This window comes from Archocentrus centrarchus, chromosome 7 (genome assembly GCF_007364275.1).
Source record: "Archocentrus centrarchus isolate MPI-CPG fArcCen1 chromosome 7, fArcCen1, whole genome shotgun sequence".
In the NCBI taxonomy this organism is placed as follows: Eukaryota; Metazoa; Chordata; class Actinopteri; order Cichliformes; family Cichlidae; genus Archocentrus; species Archocentrus centrarchus.
The window spans coordinates 16,848,609-16,872,279 of record NC_044352.1 but is presented as its reverse complement, the minus strand read 5'-3'; the positions used below and the strand labels follow the sequence as shown (position 1 = coordinate 16,872,279).

The window sequence follows — 23,671 nt, the reverse complement described above, 5'->3', positions numbered from 1 at the left end:
ATTAAATTAAAAATTAATACAAAGTCCCATCCTTTTCTAAACAAGCTAACTTGAGCGTCCTCTGTCGGTTCACACGGGATGCAATCGGTGGTTTGTGGTGGCAGCGTATGTAAAATATAATTATAACAAATATCCAGAAATTGGTGGTTAAAAAAATAAATAAATAAATTGTGGAGTTGATTTTCACAAAAATATTGTTTTACTTCTACTTTGCTGTGCAAAATAGAGTAATTTTTGGTGACTGACACTTGAATTAAACTGTCTAACACACAATAATGGCACAAATAGTGTGCATTTTGAAGTTGTTTGAGAACCTTACCATCACCATTTGATTGCAAAAAGGGTTTTTTATTTTGTCGTTTAGCTCGGGATTTTTGCACGCAAATGTGAATAAGCTGGTCTTCCCATTCAATACAAAGTGCTCGCTGACTACCTCTCCGCGGGGAATGCGTCCGTTTGAATAAAAGAGTCCCTGTTCTCCAGATTGCGCACAGCGTGATATAAGGTATAAATTAACAGAGCCGACAGGAGCACTTGATAAACTGAGACCTATCAAATCCACTTTAGGTGGTTACCTCGGATGAGCTTCACGTGAGGTTTCAGACTTTCTCCAAGTGGTTTCCCAGTCAAAAATCATGTCTTTGTCCCTGTTGTTGTGTTTAAGGTGAATATGGGTTACTAGAATTTCATTGGCAAAGCAGCAGCAAGGGAGATAATTTTGAGGACTGTTTCACTCCTATTTCATCATCATCATCGTCATCATCATCATCATCATCTTATTTTTATTAAATTTATCTTACATTAATGCTTTAATTATTTTTTATCAGATTAACATGATCGTTTGCGAAAAAGTGACTTCTGATTTGGTGTAATTTTTCTTGCCCTCTTGGCCTTGAGAAACAAACAAAGAAACAAACACTTCTAATCTCAGTGACGCTTTTTACCTGGATAAATAAAGGTTAAATTGCCAAAAAAAAAAACTTCTACCTTGTGACAGAAATGAGAATTATGTCTGACAGATTATAGGTCAACTAGTCATTTACAGCAATATAAATACCGCAATCACTACGCAGCCTGTATGCGTAAAAATCATGTGAACACCAGATTCACCAGACGGGACCATCACAGTCTTCACTGGTCCTCTTTAGCGCAGTAAAGACAGTGGTTGTGGGTGTATATACACCTGTCTAAAGGCGCCATTGTCATGGCAGGCCCGATAGTTGACACGTCGTTAGTGCGCTCGTTGACGCCACGTAGACTGGAGGGTCATGAGGGCAAGACAGCAGGAAAAACAAAAGCAAACAGCAAATACACGCGTGAAAGTGATCAGAGCTTCTGTTGCTGGGAATGATGTGCGTATGAGAGTTTGACCTGATAGTTATAAGCGGCTGAGTTAAAATAACTGACATTAGAGGTATGCCTATAGTGATCTGATCATCTCTGTGTGTGTGTGTTTCTTTTACGACTCCTCATTTTCCCAAACAAAATTGTGGCATGAAACGTTCACGTGACTTCTCCTGACACACTCACACCTTTCTCTCTTTATCGAAGAAGTCGTAAGAGTGAAAACAGCTGATTACACACTGCTGATTTTGCTCTTCCGTGCAGAGCGGTTTGTGTGCAGACAATCTGTGATACAACAGGGTTGGAGTGACCTCATGACACAATGAGAACATGGACAGTTTTATGCTCGGAACAGATGTTCTTCTTTTTCTGGCCTCGGGGATAAAGCAGCCAGTGTTCCTAAAGCCTCCTCAAACGGAAACTGTTGCGGAGGACGAGTCTTAATTCAGACTAATCTTGGGAGGGCTTTGCTGGTTATTGGTGGAGGTCAAAAAACTCTTTGCCAAAGGGGCTGTGTCTGTCTCCTTTACAAATTATCAGAGAAACCTAAATGAGAGATGTGAACTAAAATTAAACTGCATTTTTTTGTCACCGTTTTTATAACCTCTTTTTTTTTAAGCATGAATAAAAAAAGTTGCATCTGTAGACAACTTGCATTTCATGAATGTTTTTATCATCTAAAGGTCATTTTAAAAGGAATTTGATACAAAAACCTATTATTTCAACTTAAAATCTGTGCATGCAACAGGGTAAAATAAAATGTGTTACACAGTTCAGGATAAACTGCAGCACAGTACAGGTTACAAAAGCTAAACTCTTGTCTGTTACCCTCAGAGGTGGGAAGTAACGAAGTACAAATACTTCGTTACTGTACTTAAGTAGATTTTTCAGGTATCTGTACTTTACTTAAGTATTTATTTTTCTGACTACTTTTTACTTTTACTCCCTACATTTTTACGCAAGTATCTGTACTTTCTACTTCTTACATTTTCAAACAGACTCGTTACTTTTTAACGTCAGAGAGAAGTTTGCATTTCCGGTCAGTGCGCCTTCAAACATAAAACGATCTGAGCCTAAATGGAGGAATAATAACATATAAGAGACAATCGTACTGCGTATCCTCCATCACCGGGGCTTATCTCGTACAAAGGGATTAAAGACGCAAACCCATATAAGTAATGTATCATTTATAGCGCTATAATCGGGCCGGACCGAGTCCGTAAGTTGCGCTGCGGCACACAAACAGCTTAGCTAGCGCTACTGAAGAGGAGCGAGCATGAAGGGAGTAACGTGTGGCAGGTAAATGCAACGTTTCTAAATGCTCAACAAATATCAGCAAACACACAAAGTGTGTGCAGTTTGTCACACAGTGTGTCTGCTAGCTAAAAGAAGAGCTGCTGCATTTCAGGGAGAGCAAAGAGAGAGAAGTTCACTCAGAGATGGAGAAAGAGGACAGGAGAGGAAGAAGAGAGGTTAGATTTAAAGGTAAGGACTGGAAAATAAACTGAAGGATGCTGACTTTGTGTTATTCAAAGATTGTATGAAAATGCTGCAGTTTAGTGTTTAATAAATAGGTTAGCTTGTTGTACTGTATTTACAGTAAAGCTCTGTGTTGGACTGGAGCACAGTGTTTGTGTTCATGGTCAGAGTTACAGGTTACATCAGTGCAGCAGAGATGAGTTTGAATCAAAGCTGCTGATGCTGAGATTCATTCACTGAATCCAACATTTCTACAGCCTGTATGCTGTCAGTGTAGGGCAGGGGTCGGGAACCTATGGCTCGCGAGCCAGATGTGGCTCTTTTGATGGCTGCATCTGGCTCGCAGACAAATCTTTAATAAAAAAAAAATAATAACGTTAAAAAATATATAACATTTTCAAGTATTTCAATCCATTCATTTCCTACCGCTCATGTTCATGGTTGCGGGTGGCTGGAGCCAATCACAACTGTCCTCCGGGACCACACCAAATTTTTATTGGATAATGCCTAACGTACGCGGGTCGTTGTGAGGTCAGGGAGTAAACTTCCCTCCTTTTAATCAAGTAGTCAGCTAACTAATTGAGAAAACCTTTTACGAAGAAGATGGCTAAAAGAAAAAAGATGAGTATCGTACTTTTCAGCAGGAATGGACAGATGAATTCGCCTTTGTGGAGAGAGCAGGTTCTGCAGTGTGTCTAATATGCAGTGATAAAATTGCATCGATGAAACGGTCAAATATAAAGCGGCACTTCGACACACGCCATACTACATTTGCATCGAAATACCCAGCGGGGGACAGCAGGAAGAAAGCATGTCAAGAGCTACTGTGCAAAGTGCAAGCTAGTCAGCAGCAACTTCGTGTTTGGACCCAACAAGGTGACTGGAATTCGGCTAGCTTTGCTGGTGCTTTAGCAATTGTGAGAAACGGAAAGCCATTCACAGATGGTGAGTATGCCAAAACATTCATGCTTGATGTCGCCAGTGAACTTTTGGACGACTTTTCGGATAAAGACAAGATAATGAAACGAATAAAAGACATGCCTCTGTCGGCGAGATTTTGACCTACAAGTTGCTGACCTGAAGGCCTCAGACATGTGGGTGAATAAATTCAAGTCACTAAATGAAGATTTGGAAAGACTTGCACGACAGCAAGCAGAGTTGGCGAGCAAACACAAGTGGGGAGAAATGAAAAAACTTCAACCCGCAGACCAGCTGATTGTCAAAACTTGGAAAGCACTTCCCGTCACATACCACACACTGCAGCGTGTGAGTATTGCTGTACTAACAATGTTTGGCTCTACGTATGCATGTGAGCAGTCTTTCTCACATCTAAAGAACATTAAGACCAACCTACGATCACGTTTAACGGATGGAAGTCTCAACTCCTGCATGAAGCTTAACCTCACCACGTATCAACCAGACTACAAAGCCATCAGCAAAACCATGCAGCACCAGAAGTCGCATTAATGGTAAGAAGTACTTTATTTATCATTGGTTAGCAACAGCATAACGTTACTAAATGCAATTCAGACTTATTGTACTTTAAAAGTGTTGGTCTTACATAAAATGCACACATTTACTTGTATTTAGTGTTAAACATATTGTATGGCTCTCATGGAATTACATTTTTAAAATATGTAGCGTTTATGGCTCTCTCAGCCAAAAAGGTTCCCGACCCCTGGTGTAGGGGATGGAGATCAGCTCAGATAGCTGTGAAATACTTGGTTACATCTTTGTGAGTTCACTTCATCCACACAAAGCAGTAAACCTCAGAGCAGCAGCAGCAGCAGGTCAGCTGATCACAGCCTGCACACCAACATCATTTACTGCAGCTCACAATAGAAAGCTGTGGTTCTTCTCCCCATGCAGAGCCACTACAGCTGATCTTAGGGTTCCTCCACCTTCTGAAGCCCACTGTAACCCCTGAGTATCCTCATGTTGGTGTTTAGGTGGAGACACAGTCACCCTCTACTATGGAGGACACAGAGAACAAAGGTGTGTTTAAATTCCCTTTAACAGTTTGTGTCCTACATAACAGATTCAAGCTGAGTGCATTCATTAGAATTAAAATTTAGATTGGAATAACATTTGTATTCTCATGTACTATTTTATATTATTACAATAATATATAATGATGTTCGGTTTGTTTTACACAAAAATAGCAGGTAGAAACATCCTCCAAAGAACTACTTTTACTTTCTTACTTTGAGTACATTTCAGAGCCTGTACTTTTTTACTTTTACTTAAGTAGAGAAGTTGAACCAGTACTTCGACTTTTACTAAAGTATTTTTTAACATAAGTACTTGTACTTCTACTTAAGTACAGAATGTCAGTACTTTTGCCACCTCTGGTTACCCTTAAGAAAAGCAGTAGTGTTTCTCTTTTCTGTGCCTAATTCTGGACTTACTGCCTTTAGATTTAGTCCAACACAGTAAAAATGGTTCTCCAGAGTTCAGACTTGAGCAGCACTTAGTCCTGATAAGGTGGAGAAAACCTTTGCATGTAATTTTTAACCTTCTTCTGTTGTTTATGTTCTCTGACAGCAATGATAATTTTTACAACCACTAAACATTATTATAAAATTGAATAAAGTGGGTCTTCCAGAGTTATTGCTCTAAAGAAGCCCATTGTATGGGCTGCACATTCATTGAAATAATTTATCATCATTTATCAGAAAGTAAGAAAAGCTGATGTTATTTCTAATATATTATAAACTGGTATAAAGCTGCTGTATTCTATATGGGGATTTACAGTTTATAATGACAGGAATAGATCTTTTGGTTGTATATTATGACAAGTACTTATTAGATAAGAACCGTTCCTTGTGTATGTATATACACATGAATGAATGCTTTTGTTCATTTATGTGTGCATCTCTGTTATTTTATTCTAACTTTGTTTGATTGTTTGTCCACTGAATAGAAATGTTTGGCAGCATCAAACCAGCTTTACAAAATCTAAAAGCGAACCCTCACACATGAAACTGCATATCTGCACAGCTGCACTTGTGAACATCAATATCAAGTTTTATAAATATGAGATATAAAGACTATAAAATATAAAATAAGTTAGAAAGATGTGAGATTCCTGCTCCCACTGCTGACCATCCCCATACCATCTCCCTGAGATCCTATGTCCATATATAGGGACATTACAATGTGGCTCTTCAGCTCATTTATCCTCTGTTCTTCATTAATAAAATGTTTTATACTTTGCTAAACAGGTAAGATTTTGTGTTATGCTGTAGAATAAACCCATTGTCCCCTTATGATGACATACTTTTTAAAAAAAAGCACCTTTAGAACACCTTTGGGAGGAATTACAGTGGAGACGTACTTGTCCAACATGTGTCTGATCTCACAAATGGGCCTCTGGAAAAATGGGCAAAGATTCCCATAAACACTCCTAAACTTGTTGAAAGCCTTTCCAGATGAGCTGAAACTGTTATAGCTGCAAAGGGTGGGCCAACATCATTTTAAACCCTATGGATTAAGAATGGGATGTCACTCAGATTCATATGTGTGTGAAGGCAGATGAGTGAATACTTTGGGGAATAAAGTGCACAATTAAGAAAAACATTGTAAGCTAAATATTTCATTTAGCAACAATTTTACTGGCGCTGACAACATTTTGATATGCAATTTTTTTTTACTTTTTTTATTTATTTATTTCTGAGCAAGTCTACATTTCATTACCAGAATATCTTTACATCATACCTGTGCTGATGGGCCTTGAGTCTATCAGCCCTCCTCATTTCAATAGAATATTTAAATAGAGTACTTAAATAGAGGTCAACTCTCAAACACCTGCTGGGCTTGGACACTTTCTTTGCTCAAGTCCAGTTTAAAACCATGGTTTACATTTTAAAAACCTCATGACTGCCTTTAATCAACCAGGCGCATTGTTACCATTCAAACGACAGGTAATGGCCACTCAAGCACATTAACATTTGTTTATGCAGATTGACTTCCAGGCTGCAACTAGGTCAAGTCTTCTTTGAACGATGATTGATGATTGACAGGAACACTGTGGCTCTCCTGTTGTGCTTCTAATTTAATCTGAAAGAAGGTGATAAGTCTTTGATTACTGTCTCTGTCGGGTTGTTTTTGAGGGAGCATTTAGTCTGAATTTTTTCTTCCATTTAAGGGCTCCATGCACTAAATGATCTGTTTTCACATATTTAAACATGTTATCCATCTTACTGCCTGAACAGTTAAATCTTCAACTCACAGGATGCGAACCATTTCTGCAGAAAATGCATCATCCTTTCACCACTACAGGTTTGCTTTGCTTGTGCTAGTGTATGTGAGAGTGTTGCCCTACAGTTCAGAGGTCTTGAAGCTCATCAGCAGGGAGATAAGATTATCCCAGAGGAATGCAGAAGTGGACACACTCTAACATACATGTTCTGCAGCTTGTACATGTTCTCTGTTCCTGTCTCTCCTGTGAGTTTTTACCCACAAGCCATCCGTCTGCTCAACTCTGAGCCCTAACTGGACCATTATTGCACAATGTAAATATTATAATTTATAATCTATAATTCCACGTAAAAGTGTGTATAGTGTATAGTATATAGAGTATAGTGTATAGTGTGAATTACTTTTTTTATTTTTATTCTTCGTATTTATATGTGTGTGTATATATGGTTGCAGGTACAAAATACATTTCACTGTGCATTGTACTGTGTATAACTGTGCATGTGACAAATAAACACTATCTTAATCTTAATCTTTCTTCAAGACACAATCACTGTGAAACTCCATCCTGTTCGAGCACATTTTAATGAAGGGAGGCAGCCCACATATTATGCAGATTAAAGAAGTTTACACAATCAACTGGATATTTTTTTTTTTTTTAATCAGCTGAGTGAATTATACACCAGGGCTTTTAGAGAGACTCTTTCAAACATCATTAGGGATTACAAAGGCTCAGTTCAATTAGATTTTATTTACACAGCACCAATTCACAACAACAGTCTCCCCACTGAAAGGAGTGATGCATGCATTTATGGTAAAACATCAAGGATAAGACCAAGTTATATATTTAAAGCCATTCTGAAGTAGCTTTCTGTACTTTATTTGAGTATTTACATGTATTTCTACTTTTGTGTCAGTGGTAAATATTGTACTCACAAAAATAAAGCCCTGGGAATCTGCTAATTTAAATTCCTGCTGTGGTTAAACATCTGTAATAAAAGGTTTCTGTGTGGTACTTTTTTATTTTTTTTATTTTACCTTTCTTTATTGTGATGCATATTATCACCTGTATGATTTAACTACTGGTTTTATCTTCATCAGACACACTAACCAAAAACTAGTCTTTATCCACAAGATTTGATGGTTTGTGTTCCCTACCTTGATACCCAGTGAAAAAATTAAAATAATCTGGATTATAACAAACAAAAACATGAGCACAAATGTCTCATTTGTTGTGTTTCCAATAAGGTCCTTTGCAATCAACCTTTTGACAAGTGTGTTTTAGCTCCACGAGGCAGAGGTCTGAAGAGGCCTTATCTTAAGTTCCTAAAGCTTCAGTTTATGAACTTATAAAATTAAAAATAAGTGTCTCATGTATCAGTAAAACTTATGAAAAATATACCCACCGCTGCACAAAACTAACCTACAAAGACACTTAAACTGGCAGGTAATCATAATTTATTTACTGCCTTTTATACACTGCAGATGTAGAGTTTGTTAAACTGAATACCAGTTCACAGTAAGGACTGTTGTTTCAGGAAAATCAGCATTTCATTAAAGCACCATGAGGCAACTAGCTGAAGAGTTCAAATCATAACTTCCCAAACTGTCAGTAATAACCACAGGGAAACAGTATTTTTATATCAAATATGAGAGCTACATTTGTTCATTATTATAATAATGTAAACACTGATGTGGGGCAGTATTCACGTTTCAGCAGAATGAAGAATAATATGTATTGTCATTACTTATTTTCATCAATGCGTGTGTGCTGCACAAGCATATTACATTATGTACAGTTTATATCCACCTGTCAGCACCAGATAATAACACTTGATTATGTTTGGTCGGAGTTCTGCTGCAGCACAATGGCCTAAACAAACATTTGTTGAGCAAACACGTAGATGGAAACATTTTCTTTTTTTTAAATGAGGTGATGAAGGTCAAAGCTTGCCAACAGAACTATGTGGAAATTTGAAGTACAGACTGTGTTTCTGATCCTTTACATGTTGCTTACATCTATCCTGGAACTCAGGCTGGTTCTCTTTCCAGATGCTGACAGAGATGGAATTTGCTCAGATGTATTCGTGTGCCTGTTTCTGTGTCTCTGTTTGCAAGCTTCACTTCCAACCTTATCTGGACAACATGCAGACACCACAGTCCAGCCACAGTCACCCTTTGATGTAATATATGGTATAATCAAAGGTCAGCCAATGGTCAGGTTTTTCTGGGCAAAATTAAAGCTCTTTTCAAGAGTGCAGACTTCTTTCTGAAAAAAAAGTGTGGCATGATCTAAGATCCACTTATCTTGTGTTTTAAAAAGGTTACATTACTCAACCATTGTAAAGACATTTGCTCAAAAAAATGTTTAGATAATTAGCAAATAGCAAAAATATAGTTAAATAGTTATATTCTACATTTCAGTCTACTAATACACACTAATACATTTTTTTTTTTATTTTGGTGCAGGTACAGCCTCTTGTTTCTGTGTCTGTTGTTAAATTTTATTCATTTAACTCGTCATTTATGCGCTGCACCACGTTTTCAAACGAGGTCTGAACACCGAGGTTATATAACCTGTTGTCTCACCTTTTGCCATTTAGGATTCATGATTAATTCAGTGCTTTTCAGGCGTCAGCCAGGAGAGGAATTAGCCCCGCCTACTGTTCACAAACTGAACTGATCCACAGAAAGACTATTTTAAGATTAATCACAAGGTGGCGACATTAGACCAGAAATAGCACTCGTGTTGCCACATTAATTCTCAGGTGAGAAACTAAATCACCTTCAATTAATAAATATTTACCAAGTTAAGAAAAAGTGTGCTAACATTACAAAGCAGCCTAAGTATCAGTATTACTCCAGATGTTTACAGTTGTGCTGAATCATAATGCAGCAACAGGCCTCATTGCAGAATTAGAATTAGAGAATTAGACACTGAGGAAGGCGTGTTCAGCATTTCTAATAATCTGGCAGCTCCTCATCAACCTGTTGTGTGTGATGATTCAGTGAGAAAACAGGGTGGACCATAACAGCACATACACTAATGGCAGTGTGAAGAATCCTACCTGTCCAGAAACACACAGCGCACAGCATTGTTTTTCTTTCTTGGTTTCAAGGAAAATATTTGTTTACACTGTCGCTGCCATTCTTAGAAAATGTATCATGTAACATTTTAATGAATAAAACACACAGGTAGGACTTTGCAGGCATGATGTGATTTCCTGAATATGCTTCTTCTGTGAAGCCTTTATTAGACATTTTCACTGCTGAACTGGTGGCGCTTACACAAATGTGTATGTGTGTATTTCATATTGGACAACAAGCTTCTTTTCCCACCTTCAGCAATGTTTGCATGACACCTGGGAAATGTAAAGGTGGTTGTGATAAGACATTTTTAGTTCATGATGTCCTGTAGTATATGGGTCAGGCAGTATGCAGAGACCTGAAGTGGTTTTGTGGCAGGTAGTGTGTCCCGTGGACTTTTTTCTTTTCCTCATTCCTGTGACAGCAAGCTGACACCACAGTTTTTTGTTTTCCTGGTAGTCAGCAGTTCAAACTTAAACTAAAAGATCCAGATTATTTTTTAGAAAGCATTTTGAGATGAAATCAGTTCACTTTTAAAGCATTTTAGATAATCAAGCCACTCTAAAAATATTTAAATATGTAAATATTTGTTTTTACAATGTGGCATTAGTGAGACTTGAAGCACGAAGAGGCAGAACTGAGCAGGTGACACACCTGATACAGGTATTGTTAAAGTAGTTGTCAGTTTAAAAAAAAGCTCCCTGAAATGAAGAAGCTGAATCTTCAGGCAGGAATGACTGATTAAAAAAAAGCAGGCAAACAAAATTAAGTGCAAAGCCCCTCACCACATACATTTAATTATTAAAACATAAAGGTGTAAAGGCTCCTGGTATTGCATTAGGCTCACTTGCAGTTCTTAGTGGAACATTGAATAGAACAGATGGAAGTTTAAGTAACAAACACACTGTTTTCCTCCAAGAAAAGCCAAGAAGTTTGCAGCGAAAAGTTATAAATGTCATGACAGAGAAGCATTAGCCTACATGTTTGCAAACTGTTGAATGCTTGTGCCTCTGGATTTCTGTTTGGGGTTACTGATATGCTGCAGAGTACTCCCTTATGTTGTGGTGAATGTAACCATATAGATTACCTAAAGCATTTACACAGTACTGTGTAATACACCCATCAATATTATGACCACCTGCCTATTATTGTGTTGGTTCCCCTTTTGCTGCCAAAACAGCCCTGACCCGTCGAGGCTTGGACTCCACTAAACCCCTGAAGGTGTGCTGTGGTATCAGCACCAAGATGTTAGTAATAGATCCTTTAAGTCCTGTAAGTTGTGAGGTGGGGCCTCCATGGATCAGACTTGCTTGTCCAGGTTCTGGAGGCCAAATCAACACCTCAAACTTGTTGTGCTCCTCAAACAATTCCTGAACCATTTTTGCTTTATGGCGGGGCGCTGCTGAAAGAGGCCACAGCCATCGGGAAATACTGTTTCCATGAAAGGGTGTAAATGGTCTGCCCCAATGCTTAGGTAGGTGGAACGTGGCAAAGTAACATCCACATGGACGGCAGGACCCAAGGTTTCCCAGTTCTGATGCTCATGTGGTCATTGTTGGAGCTTTTGGCGTGTGACAGGGATCAGCACGGGCACCCTGACTGCTCTGCAGCTATGCAGCCCCATACACAATAAACCATGATGCACTATGTATTCTGTAGTAGTTTGTCTGTTGGACTGGACCACACAGGCCAGCGTTTGCTCCCCACGTGCATCAGTGAGCCTTGGTCACCCATGACCCTGTCGCTGGTTCGCTGCTGTTCCTTCCTTGGACCACTTTTGATAGATTCTGACCACTGCAGGCCGGGAACACCCCGCCAACCCAGACGTCTTGTCAAGCTCCCTAATATATCCCACCTACTAACAGGCGCCACAGTGAAGATATAATACTGTTATTCCCTTCACCAGTCAATGGCCATAATGTTGTCTGATTGGTGTATAAAAATAAAGGTGCAAACAATACAGCGCAACCTGTAAACTTTTTTTTTATCAGTTTATGTAACAAATTAAAATAGCAATTAACACTTAAGCTTACATGCAGTAGCTTATAGGACTCTAGCACAAATTACTAGAGGTTTTATTGGTGCAAAAATACAGTAGCCTATATTTCATTATTGTATGTGTTGAGGTTTTAGATCGGCACATGTTTTAGTGACTTGCTTCCCACTCTTTGTTAGGCTGTGGGAAGTAGGGATGCCGAGGGTGGATCAGCGCCTCCTGGCGGATAAAAGAAGGACCTGTATATCCACAACAGTAAATGAACGAAAGCCAAATACTCTAAAAAGGTTTCGTTTAATTATAATAATGACATTTTATCGCACTGTGTATTTGTGTGGATCAGAGGTTACTAAATTCCATGACTATGGCCACAGAATTTATTATTTTATAAATGCATTAAATCCCCCCGAAACACACACATATACGCACACAGCCTGTAAATATCAGTAAAGCTAACGGGATTTATTTAATGCAAGCAAAACATAGAATAGCTCAGAGAATAGACGCAGGTAAAAGCAAGATTATGTGGCGCTAATTTACTCAGTGATAGGTCCAAATCTGATCACTACTATTACATGGTATCATTCAGTATGGACTTAGTAAGAAGCCGTGGTATCACCGCTTCGGCCCATCGCGTATAGGTGTAACGCAGTAACAGCCAATCAAATCGCAGCTTTTTTGTCCAATGAAAAAATCGCTTGATTATTTACGTTATTGTCTGAGCGCAGGTTCGAGTCCTGCTGTGGGCAAAGCTTGTGTTACATTATCAATGAATAAACACCAGTTTTTCTATAGGAAATGTGGATAATGTTCATTTTGAACATTGCTTTTTTTCTTCTTATACACTGTTACAGACCGAGAGCTATTTTTCTGCAGTGTGTACCTATAGTTTCACTAAGTACATAATGAAGAATAAAAGGTATCATAACATTTTTGAGATACACATACCAGAGATATTAAAGTCCTCTTTTTTCCCATCAGTTTATTTTTGTCATCTAGATAACCCAGTTTAAATAAAAAGACTGAAGCTGTAACAGATTTATTGTTCTGTAATCACTAATCTGCCTGCTTATCTATTCTTTATATCACCTGCATTTTCCAGTGCTGTTAAACTCAATACTGACATAATTACTGTTGTTCAATCATTTTCTTGCCTGCCTTCTCTAAGCCAATTAACCTCATTCTGAATGCTTTAAATCTCATTGCTTTTCTTCCATTCTGTCTTTCAGACTCATTTTTACAACCCATCTCCTCCTTATTGTGATCACTCAGGGCCCCATCCAAGCTTCCATCTTCAGCTTCACCACTATCAGCTTCTAAACTCTGGAGGGGTCCTGTCCTAACTCCTGCCACCTCTGGGATTCTTTTTGCTATGATGGATTATTGGAGTCTAATTGCAGAATCACTTAAGTTATTTCTGTAACTTCTGATTTCAATAAATCATCAAAATTTTCCATGTGATCTCCCCTTATTGAACTGTTTTTGTAGACAGAGCCAGAAAGCAATAACCAAACCAAAGATAGAACACATCAGACTTGGATTATCTCCTACGCAGTCATATTTATTATAACATAAATAGAACAGAAAGGTTAGAAAGATAAAAGCTGTAACTCCTATACAAAAAGCATGGACTGTATTCATTATGTGAAGTGTTTTAGGAATAACAAGATTCAGAGGGTGATGCTCAGAGGTGCATTCTCGTGAAAATCGCCTCAGGCAGTGGAACAAGTCCAGTTTAACAACAATGTTTGGATTATAATTTGTTCGAGAGGCACAAGAGTTTGCCAGTGGTCCAGATGTGGCTGCAGCAATAATAGCAGGAGTGGTTTTCCAGGCATCCCAGTCTAGATTTTCACCAGGGATGCAGTCCGGGATCTTAAACGGTGCACAGCAATCCCTAAATGCAAGAAACACAAATATATTTAAACGTGTATATTATTAGTTGTTTATTAAATTGATCTTGAAAAAAACAACTCTATTTGTTCAGACAATTAATAGTTTGAATGACAATGAACAAAAAAAAAGATGACTGTTCTGACCTGTCCACCCAGTGGTATCCTGCCTTTTCCACTCCATCTTCATTGCTGTCTTCAAAAGTGAGAACTTTGCGCACAGATGTGCAAGCAACACTTGTGCTGGGCCCTGAAAAAGGAAAGTAGGCTTTCTGTCATTCAGTTGTGCAGGTTTTGCACAAGATGACATTATGACAAAGTGTAAAGTGGTTGTGAATATTATACTGGCATCAGTGATCTATGCATTAAGCCGAAGTTTAATTGAAAACCAATCCTAAATTAAAATGGAGACGTACCTGGATTTGACTCAGGCCCTTGTGTTTGATCTGTGGTCTCCTTCAGTAGAAACGACAGCTCCTTTGGTACAGGCACAGGAACCTTGCTCTTCTCATCTTTTGAGGCTGCACCTACAAGGTACAGGAAAAAAAAACAAAAAAAACAACCTTTTTTATCTAGACACAATAAACAAAACCTTTAATCAGATGGAAAACACTATAGTTGTTTGTTACCATCAGCTGATGATGCTTGAAGTTCAGTAGTTGTGTCGGAAGGGGGTATGGACAGTGCCGCAGAGGGAGCTACAATGGAAAAACGTGTTAGTCACTTCATAATTTACAATGTATGTGAGTGTTGGTGTTAGTAGGAACTCAAACATTCATACTCTTACTTCTCCTGTTTCTCATTGTTAAACAAATGTAAAATATCTAATTGCAACAGAAACTAAACAAATTTATTCTTCTAACCTCTACTTGTTGAAGCAGGAGAAGCAACATGAGTCAATGAACAACCATTCATTCAGGTGTTAGTGCCTAGTGCTACTTGATCGCTTTTAATACAACACCCATAAAGGACAAAAGTGCATACTCACCCCTTGTGGTTGATATCAATTCATGAAGGCAGGTATCAATTCATAGTCCTTACAGCAGTTAATATCATGCCAGCACACAACTAAACTATCGGAGGAATGTGGCCGGAACATGGCCAGAACACAAACACAAGAACAACATGATATAACAGTTTAAGTTAAGGTTCAGTTTTGGAGGGCAATTCGTCGTGTAAAACAATTGTACTCCAGTTCTGAAACCTTTCATTAAAAACCTGTCTTTGCTCCTGAAGGCACTCTGGGTGTGGGTACTTCTGCTGCTGCTGCTGCTGCTGCTGGCACAGTAACTACTTATGCAGAGACAGAGGAGAGGGGAGATATCAGACAGAAAATAGCCACGGTCAGTTCTGACCTTTAGTCAAGGTGATGATGGTTTACTTACAGCTGTTGGCTTCAAGTTTTTCAGGTGAGACACTCAGCATTGCCTCCTCCAACTCTTTGTCATCATCCATTCCTGTGATTCAGGCAAGAATTAAATAAATAATTAACTTAGTTTCACATCAAAATGTTATTAAAATATTAATAAAATTATCTACCAATGGGTTTGGTGGAGGTCCTTGTGCTAGCTGAGGCAGACTGATGCTTCTTGCGCAAGTACTGCTGCAGCTTATACATCCGTGTTTCTTGAATGCAGCTCTTTTCCATGATAAAGGCCGCGTAGCCATCACCTCTGCCATCCCAAATCTCCTTCCATGTGCTCTTAGATTGTAAGCCAAAGCCAACAAGCTGATCATCTTCACAGGAGACTTCTGCTGCAGCACTCACTCTGCTGGCCTCATAATCCTGAAGAGACTTTATCTCCGTAAAACTGAGGGCATACTGTACAAATGACTGCAGGCTATCCTTACTATGCCTTTCAGCCATGGCGATCCCTGCAGCCTCTTCCTCCTGGAGACTTTTGATCAGATACATGGTGTACCCAACATCATTTTCCAGAAGCCACCGGAAAGATTTTCCTTTATATTTTCCAAACTGCAGGATGTACTCTCCTTGCACCTCACGCCTGTCGGAGGCATCCCCTCCTCTGTGACGGACCACAGTCAGAGCATTCTGATGTACCAGGTCCTCCCTCATTGCTACAGACTTGTTCTGAAGTTTGGTGTTGTCTTTTATCCGCCGAGCTTCATCTGACGGGTCTTGGAGGAGGTATCCGAGTGGCCCCTTGCGGAACACCACACAGGTTTTACCTGGGTAGAATACAACTTTCTTGTGCATCTTGACATAGAAAAAAGTAAGAAATAAACATAATTTGATTTTAAAAATATCATTTTGACACAAATACAGAGCTTTCAGGTCATAATCACATGACCTCTGACCCCACAAAAAAAGGACAAATTTATCAAAAGAAATAAATTAAAAATAATGCTGCACATTGTGGTAGGGTTTAGACAGCAAGCTCCAGGAGAAAGGTGAGGAGACAGAAGAAGTGTTTTAAAGAGCACTGACAGGAGAATAAATTTATTAAACAGTGGCCAGGGTTCAGCTGACTTAGTGAAAGCTTACTCTAGCTTACAATAGTTGTGATAAAAATGTATTTTATCCAGGCATTGCAAACTATTCTGTCTGTAAATAAAAATCATTCATGGTTGAGTGATTATTTGTTTATTCACAATTATTTATGTCACTTGCAGTAGTCAAGCTTAACCTAAAACTGGTAGCTATAGTGTCATAGCACCTAAGTATTGCTGGCAGATTTTCAGCATATGCCTATCATGTTTATTCATTAGCGAGCATCGCTCACGTTAGTCAGATATCGCCCACTGATTCCTTGCCATTACAACACAATCACTGTACACATGAATGAAAAATAGCAGCAGGTTCATTCATAATTTAGCGTGTCATCTCACTACGAGCCATTAATACGCTGTTTAATTACACTACACTAGTAACCTTTGTGTCACAGCGGCCTCTTAGTGTTGGCAAAATATGTACAGAACTTTGTCAGAAACCCACCGAGCTTTTTTAACAGTACAATCTGTTAATAACACACATGAAAAAATAAAACATCATGTTCATTCATATTTAGCACGTCATTTCACCACAGCTAATGAACTCTGATCATGGTAGCCAAGCGACGGAAGGACGCTAGTTTACGTGACTGCACCAGTAAATGAATTCACAACGAACACTTGTGATCCTGGACCTGCATATTCATTGTGTAGATTTACTCTTATTTCGAGCATCCTTTCTTACCTTTAATAAATGAATACGGGCCACTGATTGCTGTAGCGAGCGGTGGGTTAACTGTCCTGTCTCGGCTAAAGTTTCAAAGTGGAAATTTTTAGAAGTACCGCATCGCAAACGCACAACAGCGCCACAAGGGTCATAGTGGCCAAAAATATATTACATCCGTAGTGGTTTAGCACTACCATAGAGAATGAATGGGAAACGGTTTAGGCCGTTTAGCTAAACAATTCTCGGCTTCCGCTTCAGTACTGATTCGCCTCTCCACACCTACCATAGAGTACATGTAAAAATACATCACCTCGCAAAAGAAGTGGAGATGCCGGGGATTGAACCCGGGGCCTCATACATGCAAAGCATGCGCTCTACCACTGAGCTACATCCCCTACTGGTCTGTGGAGCTCAATAACGTGTACATGAAAGTATGCGTGTGGGTACCGGAAGTGGATTTTCACTCTGTAAAAGGAATCGACGGTGAGCAGGTTATTTTTGCTCTCCTTGAGACCCGGTTACATAATTTCAGATCACAACTTTAGACTCGTTTCAACCCTTGATACTTACAGTATTTTGCAGCGTGTGTATTTATGACTATAAGTTACTTTATTTTTATGAATGGGTAAAGAAAAGCCCAGAAGTACTCCAGCGCTAAGGGTTGTTTTTAGTCGTGGTTTGTAAACACAGGCGCTCAGCTGACGTCAGGATGAATGAAGGGAAAATGTATCTTCTTTTTTTGATCCTTGCTTGGTGCTATTTTTAGCCTGCTTTCAGTTAGAGGGCACATCTGAGCAATGAGCTCCTCTTTTTCCCATGTTTCTGGAAAGCAGATAAACTGATGGTGGTGATGAGGACTGAAAGACAGAGATGTGCCGCTACATTATAATATCTCTGAAATACAGTGAATCAGATACAAGTGGCTGAAAATGAGGGCTTTCTCACCATTCTGGGTACCTTAATCCTTTAGGGAATTTAAAATGGCTCCTCTCATTAAGTTTCATAATATTCCTCAGGGGACTGTGAGTGAGGGCCTGTCGTCCCCTTCTGGAGAGCACAGTCTGTCCTTACTCATGCTGTGTTTATCTGCACACCCTTGCCAAGGACACCACTTACAGGCCCTGTTTGCTCTGGCCATGTAGGGACAGACCCATGGGATGCACGCATGGCCTGAGGGCTTCAGGAGGGCTGAAGAAGGGACAAGAAAGAGTGAGAGCCTTTGTCTGCAGAGGGGTCTCCCAAGATGAGGAGGGAGAGGCACCTGCTGATATGAACTCTGTTGTTATTGTGTAAATTTGAACTGGTGACAGAAAGCCACCATGCTGAGTCTGTACTGAGTAATAAGTAATGGCTGGCAACTGTTATGTGTTGAGGGTTATCTGGGGACTGGAGAGTGCTGTATGCAATACGAGATGCAAAAAGGGATTCTTTATCTAAGGCCACAGACCTCCAGACGTTACAGTGGACAGTGTCAAAGGGGAAGCATCCAGCTTTGGAGTTTCAAATGTTTCTGTGTATAGGGTTGTAATTTCCATTTTTTTAAATACATTTCTATAGTGTGGATTTTTAAAGGAATAGTTTAGGGAATTCAGGTAGTCCTAATACTTGCAGTTAGGCCTGAATTATGCTTCTGCGTCGGGTCTTTGCGGAGCCTACGTACATAACCAGAAATCCCCTCTGAACCCTACATTCCTTGTGGGCTCCGTCCACCTGACATGTAGTTACATTTTTCGAGAGGTGCATGTCAGGTTACGTCGTAGGTTACAGTGTAGGGTCTTGAGGGGATTTCCAGTTACATATGTAGGACCGACGCACAAGCATAATTCAGGCCTTAGATTAGAAGGCCACTTTCATAACTGTGCATGACCTATAGAGGTAAAGCTAGCATAGCAGAGTGGACAAAGGTAATCAGCTCTTATCAGACTCCAAAAATACACATAAAGCCTCTCTGAAAATGCATTTAGGAGGCAGTCTTTTCAGTCATGGTGTAGCTTTGCAACTGGGAGTCATTACTACCCTTCACTGGTTGCCTCGCAAACCTCATCTAGACAGGAGTGTGAAACATTTATTTTTCCAAATAGCCAAAGTGCCCGAGGCAACGTAATCATGGGGGCCACACATTCAACAACTGATGAAAACATGTACAAAACTAACATTTAAAAAAATTCAACCTAAATGCATAAATGTTTACATTCACTTACATCTAACAGCCTGTCTGACATGCACAATCACAGGACACTGATGAATCACACAGAGCTGGAATCAAGCTCAGTCATTTCCCTCGAGCTTTACTGGCATAATGATGCAATGAATGGATTTTTGTGGTTTTCTTTTGTTTTGCTTTTAGGGCATGGCAGCTGGATTGAGATGTTCAGACAGTTTTTGGAGTATTTGCCCACAGGAAGTGCATAAACTGTTTCTTATATACTTCCTGGAAAACCACAGCCAAAGAGTCTGGCACCTCAGATTCTCCTCTGCGCTGTAATAATATTGGTAAACCTTTACACTGATTATCAAAACTTTTGATAAAAACCATCATTAATGCACAGAAGGAAAAAAAAAATCCCAGGAAATCCAACTGGTCCTTCAAGTTCGCTCACGCCTTGTAATGTGTCTTATTTACTTTTCTCCTGGAACTGTAAGTAGTAACATGAAGAGCAGGTCTGACTTCCTATCTTCAGGGGTTACCATCTTATCATCAGCTCACAGCCAGCTATGCTGAAGCAGAAAGGCCCAGAACTAGAGAGGGGCACCAAAAATAAAGCCGACGTAACAGGATGAAGAAGAGGTGAACGAGGTCATGTTGGGAGTCAAGTCAAAAGAAAGTGATCTGACATAATTTTGAAATGGGATTTAGATCTGACTCATTATCAGCCAAAACACAGTATTACACAGTATTAGGTGAGCCAGAAAGAAAGGAGATGAGTGCTTCTCTGAAGATCAAACAGAAAATGTTGTACAGAAGAAAACATAAACACCGAGCCTTAGTACTCACTCCTACTCGCAACAAGTCCCATCAGTGTCTGTTTTGTTCCAGGCAGGAACTTACTTTATTGCCCGATTCAAGCTTCAACATGCAACAAGCTGGACTTCCAAGTGAGCTGCACTTCAGTCTTTTACCACAGTGTTAGCTTTCATTGGTCGGAAGCCTTTGTAGAAAAACCTGGGTGAGCTGTGTCAGTCAGGGGAAGAGCGGGTTTGCTGTTAAATAAGAACTTGACCATGAACATGAACACAGACAGAGGAGGGCAAATGAGAGAGCAAGGGAGGGAAACACTGCCGTAACCCTTCACCTATATTTTTTCCAGCCGGTCAGGGAAACTATGGGAATCCTGTGAATGCAGGCAAAAGCTCCAGCCTTAGGCAGAAAATAGAAAATCAGAGCCTCTCTTCTCTTTCTGCAACTTTGTACAGCCTGTCCAAGCTGCTCATATTCATTGCATCATATTGGTAATATCCTGAGAAGTATCTCTCATAGACACTGACAAGACAAAGCGTGCTACAGAGACATACACAGCACTAGGCCAGTGACATGTACTGATTAGTTTGAGAACACAAACATTAAACACAAGCACAGATCGTTCGCGCTGAATGTTTGTGTTCACTGTGTTACTGGGGTTTGGATATCATCATCACTGCAGGGCGAGTGAGTCTATGTCTTCATGAGTTGCCAAGCACCTGGTAACTGTATAGGCTGAAACCTTATCATCCTGACGTTAGAAAGCTCAAGATGAACTCTCTGTCTCTGACTGGCGCACCAATAACGTACCAAACATCTAAAGCTGAAAAAGTCTCAGAGATTGTGTATGAGGCGTGTGAGGTGTGGCTCATTTGTTTTTTAGTTTGTATTCAAGATATCCGCTTACACACCCTGCCTTTATTACTCAAGTTCAAGGGTGTTTTGAAATACAACATTTCTGCGGCTATAGAGACATTTCAAGATCATGCTGTTGCATACTGTTATATAACACTAGTAGCTTCTTGACTAAAGAGCTTTTAATCTGAAACAAACAGCAGCACTTTCTGACAAAAACATACGCATAGCGCTTTAACAACATGTTTATTATAATCTAGATACACTCACCGGCCACTTTATCAGGTATGCCGATACATCTGCTTTTTAATGCAAATATCTAATCAGCCGATCACATGGCAGCAACTCAGTGCCTTTAGACACGTAGGTATAGTCAAGAAGGCCTGTTGAAGTTCAACAGAATGTAAAAGAAGGGTGATTTCAGGGACTTTGAGTGTGGCATGATTGTTGGTGCCAGCCAGAAATGGTTCGAAAAAGAGAGCGTGTCCACGGAGCCTCAGTTCTCTGGGTGAAAATGCCTTGTTGATGTCAGAGGTCAGAGGAGAGTGGACAGACTGCTTTGAGCTCACGGGAAGGTAAAAGCAACTCAAATAACAACTCCTTATACCCAAGGTACAAAAGAGCATCTCTGACCTCACAACACAGCAAACCTTGAAGCAGCAGAAGAACACACTGGCTCACAACAGAAGATTGAAAACATGTTGGCTGGTCTGATGAGCCTCGATTTCTGCTGCTACATTCAGACGGTTGGTGTAACCAACATGAAAGCATGGATCCAGCTTGCCTTTTTTCAACAGTTCAGGCGGCCAGTGGTGGTGTAATGGTGTGTGTGTGTGTGTGTGTGTGGGGGGGGGGGGGGGGGGGGGGGGTCGTGGCACACTTCAGGCCCCTTAGTACCAATTAAGCCTCATTTAGATGCCTCAGCCTACCTATTGTTGCTGACTATGTCCATTACTTTATGACCACATCTTCTGATGATTGCTTCCAGCAGGATAATGTGCCACGTCACAAAGCTCAAACTGATTTCTTGACCATGATAATGTATTCAAAAATCTCAAAGCAGTAGAGCACCTTTGGGATGCTGTGGAACGAGAGATTCTCATCATGTATGTGCAGGAACTGCATGATGCTATCATGTCAATATGGACCAACATTTCAGAGGAATGTTTCCAGCACCTTTCTGAATCTATGCCATGAACAATTAGGACAATTCTGAAGACAAAAGGGGGTCCAACTCAGTATTAGCAAGGCATAACTAAAAAAGTGTCCAGTGAGTATATATAGGCATCCACTTGTTTAAACAACACCAGCTCCTACTAAATGGCTCTCAATTTTGATAAGACACCTGTTGTAAAATTCAAATCAGTCATTATGTGTTTGGCTAAGCTTCAGTTGGAAGAACAGAGTTATGTTTCACCCTGAATACACAGTGACTGTGTGGGTGACCTGTCCAGTTTGTGCACACTAGAGAGGGTCCTCAGTAGGAGTTTTACTATAAACATGCATGCTGCCAAGAAGTTTGAACCTTTTCCACGATTCCACTATTGTACTGCACGTATTTCAATAAAAACATACACACACACACACACACACACACACACACACACACACACACACACACACACACACACACACACACACACACAAAACACAGAGGAATCCTGCACCTAAAGAAGTAGATGCATAAAAGCACACACAGAGTTATACAAACAGCCACAGTCTGCTGACACAAAAGGCCTTGGATAATCTTAATGCTTTAAAGACTGCAGGGTAATGAAGTGACCACAAGAGGTTTTGAAAACATCGGAAAATCCCATTGGTTACTCAAAAGCTACATTCAAAATAGCAGATATGATTGGCCAGTATAGGTTGAGAAGCACATAAAGGTCCTTCCTACCAGTGGAATGAAGAAACATATGCTGAAGGGGAAGAGAATGAGGTCTGTTTACAGTTGAAAATGAAACTAACACCAACTGACATGGTGTGAACTCTTTTTAAGTAATCTTAACATTTGAGGTTGTTTCTGTAAATGAGTCTTTTGTAGAGGAATATATACAAACAAGACTGCAGAGTCAGGGTTGGGCAGCATACAGCACCTGATTAGGAGTAAAAACTACATTGAAAATCATGCTATTTCATATTTTTATATCCAGTTCTTTATAGGATAGCTCACACACACACACACACACACACACACACACACACACACACACACACACACACACACACACACAAACATATAGATAGATAGATAGATAGATAGATAGATAGATAGATAGATAGATAGATAGATAGATAGATAGATAGATAGATAGATAGATAGATAGATAGATAGATAGATAGATAGATAGATAGATAGATTAAAAGGTCCTAATATTTAATAAATAACCACAAGGGCCTTACTAAACCTGGATAACACACAAAACTAGGCTAAATATGTTGTGTCTGTGGTTCAAATTCCATTCAGGTGGTGATATAACAGGTTGCATCAGATTCAGCTCTTCTTTCTCTTTTTCTTGACAGTTTGACTACTTTTCTGTCTTCATATGACGTTTTCCTGGTCTCAAGAGTTATGTGAAAACAGATTCAGGGTCAGTTCACCTTCCGCCAGCCCCGCTTTCAAAAAGCACGGATGCTGCTATTGGAAGTTGATCAATATTCAGACTCCAAGTGAAGTCACCATT

General features: G+C 39.7%; 1 protein-coding gene and 1 non-coding gene across 2 annotated transcripts; both read right to left on the bottom strand.

Moving 5' to 3' along the window:
- Nucleotides 1–13,652: 13,652 nt before the first annotated feature.
- On the bottom strand, nt 13,653–17,330 carry LOC115783402 (uncharacterized). The gene is made up of 7 exons (XM_030734211.1): nt 17,192–17,330; nt 15,535–16,213; nt 15,381–15,452; nt 14,625–15,288; nt 14,412–14,522; nt 14,143–14,245; nt 13,653–14,000 (listed from the first exon to the last, which is right to left on the bottom strand). The coding sequence occupies exons 2-4, from the start codon at nt 16,211–16,213 to the stop codon at nt 15,206–15,208; spliced, it is 834 nt and encodes a 277-aa protein (XP_030590071.1). The 5' UTR covers nt 17,192–17,330; the 3' UTR covers nt 13,653–14,000; nt 14,143–14,245; nt 14,412–14,522; nt 14,625–15,205.
- Nucleotides 17,331–17,496: 166 nt separating this feature from the next.
- On the bottom strand, nt 17,497–17,568 carry trnaa-ugc (transfer RNA alanine (anticodon UGC)). Its single transcript has one exon. It is a non-coding gene; the product is annotated as a tRNA-Ala (tRNA).
- Between the last annotated feature and the right edge of the window lie 6,103 nt (nt 17,569–23,671).

Excerpts from the sequence above, each read along its gene's own strand:
- LOC115783402 (XM_030734211.1), bottom strand. The coding sequence starts at position 16,213 with ATGCACAAGAAAGTTGTATTCTACCCAGGTAAAACCTGTGTGGTGTTC. Across the intron at positions 15,453-15,534 it reads GACCTCCACCAAACCCATTG|GAATGGATGATGACAAAGAG; the intron begins GTAGATAATTTT and ends CCTGAATCACAG. Across the intron at positions 15,289-15,380 it reads AAAACTTGAAGCCAACAGCT|TAGTTACTGTGCCAGCAGCA; the intron begins GTAAGTAAACCA and ends TCTCTGCATAAG.